General features: G+C 36.1%; 2 protein-coding genes and 1 pseudogene across 2 annotated transcripts; all 3 read right to left on the reverse strand.

The window, feature by feature from the left end:
* Nucleotides 1-142: 142 nt before the first annotated feature.
* Nucleotides 143-1,090, reverse strand: LOC103060653 (olfactory receptor 11L1-like). The gene has a single exon (XM_007438187.3). It carries the CDS (start codon nt 1,076-1,078, stop codon nt 143-145), a length of 936 nt encoding a protein of 311 aa, XP_007438249.3. The 5' UTR covers nt 1,079-1,090.
* Nucleotides 1,091-3,503: 2,413 nt separating this feature from the next.
* LOC148215605 (olfactory receptor 11H4-like) lies at nt 3,504-4,823 on the reverse strand (annotated as a pseudogene).
* Nucleotides 4,824-5,025: 202 nt separating this feature from the next.
* On the reverse strand, nt 5,026-12,221 carry LOC148215606 (vomeronasal type-2 receptor 26-like). The gene is made up of 4 exons (XM_088143035.1): nt 11,472-12,221; nt 10,316-10,528; nt 8,275-8,401; nt 5,026-5,930 (listed from the first exon to the last, which is right to left on the reverse strand). Exons 1-4 carry the CDS (start codon nt 12,219-12,221, stop codon nt 5,026-5,028), a joined length of 1,995 nt encoding a protein of 664 aa, XP_087999161.1.
* Between the last annotated feature and the right edge of the window lie 567 nt (nt 12,222-12,788).

Genomic DNA, 12,788 nt, shown 5'->3' on the forward strand with positions numbered 1-12,788 from the left:
AGAAGATTTTCTTTTCAACTGTAGTATTATTTGTTATATATAAAGTGTCTCAGGATTGATCCTCTGTCCTCCTATTGCTTTTGAGATTCCTTAAAACAAATCTCACTTCATATTTCGGGGGACAGATAGATGAAAAATATTGTTAAGTAGCATCTGACCAATATATGAAAGCTGAAATCTTGTTCAACAGTTTGCTGACAGTTTCTTTAACTTCTTTGTTCCTCAAACTGTAGACAATGGGATTAAGCATAGGGGTCAGGACAGTATACAGTAAGGAGAGCATTTTATTTAACTCTATCGATTGTGTCCCTATAGATATAGCATATGTAATGCCCAGGGTTCCATAAAAAGTACCTACTACAATAAGATGAGAACCACAAGTAGAGAAAGCTTTCCTCTTTCCACAGGATGATGGGATTTTGAAAATAGTCATTATAATATAAACATATGATGTGATGGTCAAGAGGAAAGGTATCAATGACACTGCAAAACATGCCACAAATATGGTCATCTCTGCTATGTGGGTATCAGAACAGGACAATTTTAGCAATGGGGTTAAATCACAAAAGAAATGATCCACGTGGTTCGAGCCACAGATTGTTAAAGATGTGGATACAATGAAGTTCAGTACTGCTGCTAAAAGGAACCCGCCAAACCAAGTATCAGCAGTTAATTTAAAGCAACAATTCCAGTTCATTAATTGTGCATAGTTCAGTGGATTGCAAATAGCCAGGTAGCGATCATATGACATGAGCAAAAGCAGAAAGCATTCAACTGTTCCCAGAGCACAGAAAAAGTAGAGCTGTATGATGCAAGCAGGCAGGGAAATATCTTTCTCCTTTCTGAGCAAGTCTACCAGCATCTTGGGTGAGATGTTTGATGTATACCATATTTCAAGGAATGATAAGTTACCAAGAAAGAAATACATTGGAGTGTGAAGTCTTTTATCAAGGGAAACTGCTACTAAAATGAGTACATTCCCCACCAAAGTTATTACATATATTCCCAGAAATAATGAAAATATTAAGATCTGAAATTTATGGAGATTTCCAAAACCAAGGAGTATTAAAACACTCATTGTTGCATTTCTGAATATAAACGTTTCCATTTGTTTTGTCCTGGTACTAAAAGAGAAAAAATATTTTTTAAATTAATGTGCAAAATATATATTTATCAATATTTATGGTTAAGATAAATGTTTTTGAACTGAACTGACAGGAGGAAGAGGAAGAGGAAGAGGAAGAGGAAGAGGAAGAGGAAGAGGAAGAGATAAACATACATTACCTTATTATATATCCTCAACAGCCTATTTCTGCTGCTTGTTCTCAATTTGTAAATGCATCTTGTGTTTCTTAGATTCTAAAGCTTCATTGTTGCTACAGTTAGGTGTGCCACTCTCATTTGTCCTGAACCAACTGCATGATATGAATTTGTGCAGCAATCAGGGCTTTTAAGAAATAGCTTTTAAGTTTAACCCTTAATACTCTTTTATGCATCAGGAACTTTTTGAGATGAATGAACATTTTTTTTCCTTGTAGCCACAATTTATGCTATCATTCTTCTTCCTTTTTTGGGAAGATTACACAGTGATTTCCAGAATGATAGCAGGAATGATGAGACACTAGAGAATATAATCTTTAAAGCAATTTTAATTGTGTGGTTTGTCAGCCAGAACCATATAAAAGGCATGGTATTGTGTCTTATGAATAAATCCCAGTTCAGAAGATTATCTAATTTTGTGGGCTGAGACTACTCATAATCCCATAGGAATTAAAGGTAATCAAGGTAGTTAATGGTAAAGTGTTCTTGTTAATTTCAATGGGATGATAGGTACAACACATTTAGTCCAAGGCAGAACTGCAAAGATTGTGTGGCATGTTTCAACTCTACTCAAGAATTCAAAGTATATAATAAATGGTGAAAATCACACTGATAAGAGTTTTGTCTTGTTTTGGATTATTCCAGAAGAGCTAATCCATCTCTGCAATTGTACTAGATCCAAAAAATCTAGATATGGTTGTGCTTGATTTAGCAATATTGCATAAGTACTTATTTTATCTAGTGTCTATTTCAACTCTTGATCAAGCTTATATGGAAGAATACCAAATGAAGAACTTGTTGAAGAACTTGTTCAGTGTTAGAAAGTTATCCAAATAGATGGTTAAAAACACCTCTAGTAGGGGTTGACAAATTGAATTCATGCCTGTCTACATGCATTTGAAATTCTGTGAAGCCTATGGAGTTGGAATCAACCAAGGTCTTAAGTATTATTGCAGGTCCAGTCTGCCTGAAATATAACAGGAATGACTAAAGGTTGATGCATAGTGTTTCATGACTCTGAGTCATTTAATTTCTGCACCCCTACCTCTGAGCAATTTGAAGTTCAAACTGACTCTTTTCCCAATGAACTCCATGACTGATTGAAGACTTGAACTGGCTTAGCCATTAGACTACACTGACTTTTTCCCTTCCCTTCCCTTCCCTTCCCTTCCCTTCCCTTCCCTTCCCTTCCCTTCCCTTCCCTTCCCTTCCCTTCCCTTCCCTTCCCTTCCCTTCCCTCCCTACTTTTCTTTTCTTTTCTTTTCTTTTCTTTTCTTTTCTTTTCTTTTCTTTTCTTTTCTTTTCTTTTCTTTTCTTTTCTTTTCTTTTCTTGCCAATGTGAATTCCTAATGAATGAGTACACAGTCACTCCTAGAATTTGCTTTACAATGTTTTGACTACCTCTTTACCCAGGCATTGGGCTAGGAATAAAATGAGCCCAGCAAATATAAATGTCTACTTGGTGGGATGTTGTGGCACTGTGGTTGGGATATATGATGTTGTTGTGGGGTTCTGTTGGTTATAGTTATTCTGTTTTTATGGAATGTCATCGTAAGCCACCTAGGATTATCATGTATAAATTAGGCAGCGAAATAAGTGTTTTAAATAAATCAACAAACATGAATCATTCCATTCTTTTATTGATTCTTTTCACTACTTTAGACAAATCATTTCTTTTCCCCAGAATAACTTAGAGGATATTAAGGATAGAGGATGGAGAATGGCAATGGCTAGTGGCTGTGGCTGTGGCAGCCCATGCTAATTATCTTCCCTTAGCTGAAAAGGCTGTTGTTTGTTTCAAACCTTGAAATTTCATTTAAAATACAATCTATACAAAGACATATCACATTGGGAATTTCAGGGATCACACACATTGGCTTTTTTGTTGTATTACATTTAAAATCACATTCAAAACAAGCTTGTGGGTTTTTCCTCAGGTGAAAGATTCTTTATAGAGAATAGTAAGCAGGTTGAACAAAGCCTGAAAAATATGTAAAAAGGGGGCAGATTCTCAGGCTCTCAGACCTCCATGCTTTGAGCTGTCTCTGTTACCATTATGAAGAGAGTTTATTTTTTTTTTCCCTTTTCCTCTTGTTCCATGGTTTTATTCTTAACAAAATTCAACTTTACATAGCTGTTTTGAAATTTTGGAGAACTGATGATGAATTCTAGGGAATTATTTTTCACCAATGTAGGAAATGTAAAACTTTCCCCAGAAAGTTAGTTAGGGCTTCTTTAACTTCCTTTTCCCTCAAGCTGTATATAATATGATTAAACATAGGAGTCAACAGACTGTACAGTATGGAAAGTACTTTAATTTGATAGTCTGCATTCCAGCAGAAGCATCACAGGTTATACCCTGTGTCCCATAGAAAATGGTTACTATGACCAAGTGGGAACTACAAGTGGAAAAGGCTTCCTTTTTTCCTGTAGCTTCAGGGCTTCTCAGAAGAGTCAATATTATATACCTAGATATACATATAACTGTCAATTGAAAATGAATTAGTGGTACCCAGAAATGTTAAGCAAAAATGGCCATCTCTACTGGCTAAATGTCAGAGCAGGACAAGTTCAGTAAGCGTGTTATGTCACAAAATTAATGGTCAATTTGGTTGAAGCCACAGAGGGTTAAGGATATGAGTGTAATGCAGTTTGGCCCAGCAGCTAATAGAAAACCTGACAGCCATGTGCTAGCAGTCAACTTATACCAAGAGTTCTACTCCATCATTTAGGTATACTGCAGTATACCTTGGTTTACAGATTGCCAAGTACAATCATATGACATAAGCAACATGAAGAAGCATTCAGTGGTTCCCAGATCATAGAGAATGTATAACTGTATGATGCAACTTGTTAGTGAAATGGTTTTCTGCTTTCTGAACAAATCTACCAGTATCTCTGGGGTGATGTTTGATTTATACCATACTTCAAGGAGTGATACATTGCCGGGGGGGGGGGGCATTGGAGCATGACCTCTTTTATCAAATGAAACAGCTACTAAAATGAGTGAATTTCCCATTAGAGTGAATCCATATATTCCCCAAAAGAGTAAAAATTGCAATTCCTGTAGATCACCAAACCTAGGCAGCATTAATAGGTTTTCTGCATCTACATTTCTGGGTCTAAAATTTTCAATTTGGTAATCTAGCTTGAGTAGGAGGAAGATGATGCTGTAAAAATAATGTAATATTACACTTCATTTCATGTATATGGACCCAGTTATATAAACATGCAAAAGGCAATTATTTGTTCCATGCAATCTGAGAGTGAAAATGACATAGAATGAGTCGATTACAAAAAAGAAATGATAAGATAAATATCAGGTGAGAGTATAAGAGACAGAATATGTGTTATATTTCTTGTTGGTCAGCTTTTCAAATTTATACATCTCTTCTGCCTGGTCTCTTATTTCTATAATCCAGTTTCTTCTATAACTTGGGGTTTTTTTATGTCATCTTCTGTATTTGTTCATTTTACTCAAATCAGATCCAAAGCAACTTCATGATAATGTGCTCCTATCATAGGTAATGCTTTTCATCCAAGTCTTATTTGTAATGGTTGCATAAATTGTATAAGCATTTTTTTCTAATTCATTGTGCCTACCAAACCACAGCAATGATAATAAACTCCTAGCTAACATTAATTTACAATTCCTAGGATAAATATATATACATGAAAAAAGAAACCCAAGTTTTCCATTCTGGTTCAGTTTTTCCTTTTTTCAGTGAACACCTTCTTGGTATTGAGATCAGGCCTGAAAATAATGATGTAACATTTTGGGAAAAAGATGCAAGTCAAGAGGCTGGTATTGGAGGCCAAGATAGCAAAAACCTCCAAAGCCACAATGTTCTTCCCTGTGATGCTCAGATAAACTGGAATAAAGGAGATCCAAACAGTGCAAAAGACCAGCATGCTAAAGGTGATAAACTTGGCTTCATTGAAAGTGTCTGGTAAATTTCGGGCTAGGAAAGCTACAATAAAGCTGATGATGGCCAAAAAGCCCAGGTAGCCCAGAACACAATAGAACATGTTGATGGAGCCTTCACTGCATTTTGTTTCCATTTGCCGAGTTGGTGAGTCCATGCTAACATCTGGAAATGGAGGCGAGGTCAGCAACCTAGCAGTACAAATTGCTACTTCAATGAGGGAGCAAAAAACCATAATAGCATTTGCCACTTTTTGCCCTAGCCATTTCGCAATCGTGGTTCCTGGTTTTGTAGCCATGAAAGCCAGGATAACAATGATTGTTTTTGCCAACACACAAGAAACTGCAATGGAAAAAAATATGCCAAAAGCTGTTATCTGAAGGAGGCAGGACACTTTACTAGGTTTGCCAATAAAAAGCAGGGGACAAAAATAACATAAAAGTAAGGAGATAAGAAGAATGCAGGTGAGATTCCGATTGTTAGCTCTGACAATGGGTGTGTTCCAGTTCTTTATAAAAACTAATGTTACCAAGCCTGTGATAAAGGCAAAGGATATAGCAAAAGAAACTAAAGCAGCCCCAATAGGTTCTTGATAAGAAAGGAAAGTTAAAATCTTTGGGATGCACTGATCTTGATTGCTGTTCGGATATTGATCATGGGGACATGGAACACAATGAACAGCATCTAAAGGGAAGGGAAAAAAATATTGCTGACTCAGAAATTCCATTTCCTTTTTAAAAGTAATGATTACTTTCACAAATTGGCTATCAAAATAAAACCTCCAAAACAGATGATAAGAGTTGAAAAGAGGAAAAAGGATCTAGTCAAAGCTCAGAAGGGACCAGCCATTTAATCATCTTCCTTTGAGGATGGTGAAGATTTATCCATTCAAGTTATCATTTTAAGTCTTGGTGCCAGGAGAAACAGCATATCTCACAAATAAGTGGTCAGATCCACCAGACCAATCATAACAGGTACCCAATCACAATAAGAAGCATAGGTGTCCACCACTATCAATGACAATGAAACTATGACAACACATGTAGTGACATTTGGATGTAAACTCATTTTTGTACTTACATCCCAACAGTAGATGCTAGTATTTGACTCACAAACTTTGTGTCATGATGCACTTGCTTGTCCCACACCACCCCCATCCACCACTGCAGACACCTATGATAAGAATGATAGGAGGGCCCAATGCTCAGGGATGGCTAACATTTTGTCTACCATTTTAGCTCATCTGAATGGGCCTTAGTTTATATTCAGCAGTTCTAGTTCCTGAAATTGAGGTCTTGACCACACCTACTATCTCAATTATTATTCCTGTCTGTAAGCAGCAGGGAAGCTGATCTTTTTTTCAAGAATGTGGACAGCATTCTCCCTGAAACTGCTTTATTCCCCATTCTTTCAATCAGCTTGTGGACATGTTTGGTAGGTACAGGTGTGACTTCACGAGCTATCAGTAGATGCTCATCCAGTGAGATGTTACCTCTCCTTGCTTTAGATCCAAAAAGTTGCATTTTTAAAGTATATAATTAAACATTAAGTTATAAAAATCTTGCTAAAAATTGCATAGACTTCTTCATGTAGGCACCATGAGTTAAGACTGGCTCAAAGGCATACAGAGAGAGAGAGAAAAGAAGAAGAAGAAGAAGAAGAAGAAGAAGAAGAAGAAGAAGAAGAAGAAGAAGAAGAAGAAGAAGAAGAAGAAGAAGAAGAAGAAGAAGAAGAAGAAGAAGAAATAAACAACACATTAAAAACAGCAATATAAGAATAAAAAATAAACTATACCTCTCAAAAGCTAAGTTGAGAGCATCCATAAATATAATAGCACTTTACAATAATTTTGGGTCATAGTATTTAAAGGCATTATGCATCCTAACAGGTCATAACTGGTTACAGAAATAACCCATTCTGTTTATTCATCACTTCAGGTTTATTACATGTTAGCTATCTTGTTTTAGGTGATACATATTTTTACTTTATAGATTTTAATATTTTAGATTTATCCTTGCACAGGTAATTAATACAACATTATAGTAGTGTATGTTACATTTTTATTACAGAGACTCTTCGTTATGCTAGTATTTTATCTCACCCATTTGATTTTACTTTTGTGCTGTATATTTTCAAATTTGGTGATCATTGACCAGATAAATAGTATTTCATTTCATACATCCCAACAGGTTTAACTGTGATCAAGGTTGGCTATTTCAAAATATTTGGATGCAGAAATCTTTATTGAACAAAACATCAGAATATAATTATATTTTAAACATAGCAGTGTCAACAGCTTTTCATAATCTCTCTTTCTTTCTCCTCATGATGGACTCAAGTTGTCTTTTTAACACTTTGAGGTATAGGCTGGTTACCATTCTGTTAAAATTCAATCCAATATATGTAAACGTTTTATGTAAAATAGCCAAATAATAATAAAGTGTCAGATGTATTTTTAATTAATTACTTTATTTTGACTGATTGGACAACCCAGTCACAGTTGCTGGGAGGAAACTAAAATAATTCTGTCATTCTGTCTCAATTCTTACTCAACCATGCCACTTTGAATATTTAAAGCGCTTTACTTTAATTAGCTTGAACGAGTCATTAAATTTTATCTGATGCTCCAGCCGCAACAATGTATTTTATTTCAATATGAAATTAATTGGTGAATGTTTATTCTTTTTATTCTTTTCCTCTTCCCTGTATTAGGACTTCTACCTATAGATGCCAACAGCTTATCTACACTTCTTACATTTTTTTTTCTTATTGGCTTCTATTTATCATTGCAGCCACAATAGTAAGTGTTTTTTAGATTTACTTGAGAAAAGCTAGGAAATTAATCTCCTTCTCATCTTTTTTGTGCTCAGAATATCTTGCCTACAGCAAATTACATTTTTATCCTAGAAAGCAATGTGTGTATATAAGTACAGAATTATCACTAGAGAGAAGACAGGGTGAACCTCTTGTTCAGATGTTACATACATGTTCAAACATAATTAGTACACATGTGTAAACTGATGCTTACCTGTCTGATTAGAAATCATGTCTTTTGAACATGGCATACAATCATAGCAACATACTGGTTTTCCTTCCTGAAGTATCTTGCTTTGTCCAACGTAGCAACTTTCAACACAGAATGAATGGGGTGGTACCTAGTTATATAAAATTAATGATAAGCATTATTATGGTTGGTTACACAGTCAGCCAGATGTTCAGACTGGATTTGGCATTTTTATCTACCTATTGAATCTTTCCCAAGGACCTGGGATAGGCAGATATTGTTGTTTGATGGTGTTAAAGATATTGTCGTAGGGTATAAGCTGTTCCAAGTAAAGCTGCCTTTTGCAATTGACTGATGGTGATTTTATCAATGCTGATGGTGTTCAAGTGGTGCTCAAGGTGTTTTGGGATTGTACCTAAGGCACCTATAACTATTGGTATTATCTTTGCTTTCTTTTGCCATAGTCGTTCTACTTCTATTTGTACAGTAGGTCTTTGTGATTTTTCTCCAGTTCTTTCTCTTCTATTCTGCTGTCTCCTGGTATTGCAATGTCCACTATCCAGACTTTTTTGTCTTTCTTATCAACAGTTGTTAAGTCTGGGGTGTTGTGTGGCAGGTGCTTGTCTGATTGAATTCTAAAGTCCTAGAGCAGTTTAATTCTCATTTTCAATTACTTTGTCTATTTTGTGCTCCCAGCAGTTCTTGCTTGCAGGCAAATGCTATTTCTTGCAGATATTCCAATGCACCATTGTTGCTACTTTGTCATGCTGTTGTTTGTAATCAGTCTGTGCAGTCTTCTTGCAGCAGGTAACTAGGTGGTCCACTGTTTCTTCAGCTTCTTTGCAGAGGCAGCATTTGCTGTCTGTTGCTGTCTTCTCAATTCTGGCTTCGTATGCATTTGTTTTAAGGTTTGGTCTTATGCAGCCAGAATTAGCCGTCTGTCTCTTTCTTCAACTTTCCTGCTCTTAGCCATTGTCAGGTCTTGTTGTTATCTGCTTTGCCTGCTAGCTTTTTTTTTCCTTGTGTGTGTGCGTGTGTGCACGCGTGTGTTTGTGTCCATAATAGCCATGTAATACTTTGCCTTGCCATCTCTCTTATTCTTCATTTGGTCTTTCTTATAGGCCAGTTTGGTCTCTTTGGTATTCAGTAGACCTTCATGGTGTACTAGCATGAGTGCATCTTCCACCATCCTTCAGATATTCTTCCAATGCCCTTTTTTCTTCTTCGACTGTCTGGTGTACTTGTGAAATTCTGTGCCCACCTATGCTTCTTGGTAAGTAGAGTCTGTCAATGTTGCTGCGTGGATGAAGGTCATGATTCACTGTCATTATTTTTCTGGGCTTCCTATTCAGGGCTTGTAGTTCAGCTTGAGTCCAGTCCACTATTCCAGCTGTATATCTAATGACTGGAATTGTCCAGGTGTTAATCACCTTGAGTTCCATCACTGAGTTTGGACTTTAAAATCTTCTTCACACTTCTGATCTATTCACTACTAACCTTCTTCTTGACTTCATTGCGGTTGATGTTATCAGCCTGAAAGTATTTGTAGTGATCATCATTGTCGTCGTCGTCATCATCGTCATCGTCGTCATCATCATCATCATCATCATCATCATCATCATCATATTATTATTATTATTATTATTATTATTATTATTCCAGTCTAATCCTATTTATTTAGGAACCTTATTCCTCTACACAAGTTGGTTTCTACTTCTTGTCACAAGCCTATGTAGAATGAGATGAGAAAGCATTCAAGACAGCATCTTTGGTCAAGACACCTGACTATATTCTTTTGTTGTTGTTGTTGTTGCCATTGCTAGTAATAATCCATGCTGAATTTCAACCCATATCGTATTGTATATGTATCTCAGAATCAAATTTTCTACTTGCATTTTACAGAACACCTCCCTCTTTGTTCTGCAACACTATATCTGAATGCATGTGGAATTTCCCCCACTCTATAGTGATCAGAGAACACTTGGGGACAAGGACCAAAGATTGTTCAACAGCATAAGAGCACTCATTCATCACTGACATTTGAAATGTGTCGTTTACATTTTACCTGCTTAAATCTGCTGTTCCACTGAATAGCATTATCAGAGATAGTGAAATCTTGCCTTGGTGAAATCTTTCCCACTCTGATTTTAGAGTATGTTTGATTGGGGAAAGTGATCCAGTTGATGAGTTCCAAGCCAGCAAAGTATTCCCCATAATCAAATGAGATTTCATGACCAGCACTATTGTTAAACTTGATGTTTCTCAGGAAACTTTGGAGCTAGAAAAAAAAAATGAATGGAATCCATTATTCGAATATAATGGCTGGATGTTTTATTTAACTTCCCTTCTGTTTACTATAATGTAGCAAGTTAGCATCGGTCTGAATTAATTGTTGATGATCACTTCTTGAATAAGAATATTCTGGCATATTCTAGAATAGAATAAGATTTTCACTTCTTCTGGGAATGTGTAATTTTATTCCATTTATGAATTGAATAAAGCCCTTGGCTCTTCATCATAACCATTGATTGTCCAAGATCCCCAAATCTCATCATTGGTCAGGTAAAAAGCAACAGAAAATTGTCAGTGGATGCTTTTAATCACTGGAGATATTTTATTTTCTCTACCATGACTGAGGCTTGGGTAATTTTCATCCTTGGTCCAGTCCTCTGTAGGAACGACTCTGCCACTGCTACATCCGCTCCCTTTGCCTGTCCTTGGATAACTTTTTGAAGTTTTCTGAGAAAGGGTCTGGAGGAACTTTGAGATGGAGGATGTTATTCTAAGAATCAGATTTGGTAGATCAGAATGATTCTGATCTACCAAATCAAGCTACCTTTACCAAATAGTTTGAAGCAGTTTCTTCTATACTGTGACTGACCTGGGGGGGGGGGGATAATCTCAACTCTCCAACACCACTGAGAGATCCAGAACTGTTTTCAACCTGACCCACAATTCTCCTGTGGGAATGTCCTCATTTTCCTAACTGTTCAAAAACAAGTAAACAGCTTCAACTATGTGTTGTGTGTTTCTGTGTGTCTGTATTCTCTCTCTCTCTCTCTCTCTCTCTCTCTCTCTGAAATTATTGGTTTTGGCTTCATATTTTAGGTCGAACAAAAAACTGAACATACACAGAGAGAGCGAGAGCGAGAGCGAGAGCGAGAGCGAGAGCGAGAGCGAGAGAGAGAGAGAGAGAGAGAGAGAGAGAGTACTTTGTTTACCTGCCATGGCTGAACATTCATATGCTTGCATTGAAATTTACTATAGAAGGTTCTTTGTCTAGATAAGTATATGGCATGTAAAGCATGTGCTACAGCATAAACAGTGTTGTAGATAGTGTAGCTCTCACTAGACATAGCCATCTCAAATAAATATTCAGGGAGTCGTTCCAGTTTCATTTCTCCTCCACATTTTTCACATGCACGGAATGCAGATTTCCAGAATTTACAGAAGAAGTTGTGTAGCAACTCATCTGGATTCATGTTCTCAAGGAAACCCTTAAATCCTGGCACTGGATTTGTTTGAACTGAGAAAGAGAAGGAACCATGGAAAATCTTTCTGCCATTCAATTCCCTTTTGGGTGTGATACTGAAATACCATTGGACTGGCATGATCCAAATTTTTCCTAGACGTACTTTGAACATTGATTCAATTTCTTCCAAGAAGCATGTTAATATATTGATTAACTGAGAGCCCATGCTGAGAATAATTACACTGGCATCTGTTGAGTGAAGTGTTGTTATTAATTTTCTAGTATATTCAGCTGAGTAACTGGCAAAAAGATAGTTGGTTGCTGTATCTCTTTTCAGGAAAGCAATACATATGTTATTCTGGGCCAGCATAAGTGTCAGTTTTTGCACAACGTTTTCTCCATCTTCATCATCAGAAACAATAAGGCCAACCCACTTCCACTGGAAATGCAGGAGTAACTTGATTATCCCTGTAAACAGAATAGATTCTCTTGGCACCATCCAGTATAAAGATGGGAAATCAGTGTTACTGCTTGATTCAGTCTGATATTCACCATAAGTAAGCTAATGGAGGGGAAAAAAATCTTATTTTGAACTGGCAGAAATAATGTTTCTTAAATGCTTTCTCTAAATACCCAGTGCAGCAGTACCAAACTCTATTGTATAAATCTGATTCTTTTTTTTGAATTATCTATTTATTAAAAACCTTTTCATCAGACAGTGCACAAGGCAGGTAATGATATTAAAATCAAATATAACAATTAGTAAACCACAGTCTAAAATGGAACAGCATAAAACTGCATGTATAACCCCAAATAAGACTAATAAATGCTTCATATAAATGTTCTACATATTGTTGTCTAATTAAAGAAGAGCAACAAAGAATTCATTTGGACTTCTCTTTTTTTTTCAAGTAACTTTATTATCTTCATTAAATATTATAATTACAATAATAAAAACTAATACAAACTAAAAGAAAGAAAAAATAGAAAGAAAGAGTAAAAGCTACAAAGGAAAAAAAGAAGAGATGTAAAGAGTAGAAGAAAAGAAAAAAAAAGTAAGGATATA

The sequence above is a fragment of the Python bivittatus genome, unplaced genomic scaffold (genome assembly GCF_059951505.1).
Source record: "Python bivittatus isolate LINGU-HERP-01145 unplaced genomic scaffold, Pbiv_v1 ctg000470_np1212, whole genome shotgun sequence".
NCBI classification, from domain to species: Eukaryota; Metazoa; Chordata; class Lepidosauria; order Squamata; family Pythonidae; genus Python; species Python bivittatus.

Excerpts from the sequence above, each read along its gene's own strand:
- LOC148215606 (XM_088143035.1), bottom strand. The coding sequence starts at position 12,221 with ATGGTGCCAAGAGAATCTATTCTGTTTACAGGGATAATCAAGTTACTC. Across the intron at positions 10,529-11,471 it reads TGAATGTTCAGCCATGGCAG|CTCCAAAGTTTCCTGAGAAA; the intron begins GTAAACAAAGTA and ends TTTTTTTTCTAG. Across the intron at positions 8,402-10,315 it reads GGAACAGCAGATTTAAGCAG|GTACCACCCCATTCATTCTG; the intron begins GTAAAATGTAAA and ends TTATATAACTAG.
- LOC103060653 (XM_007438187.3), bottom strand. The coding sequence starts at position 1,078 with ATGAGTGTTTTAATACTCCTTGGTTTTGGAAATCTCCATAAATTTCAG.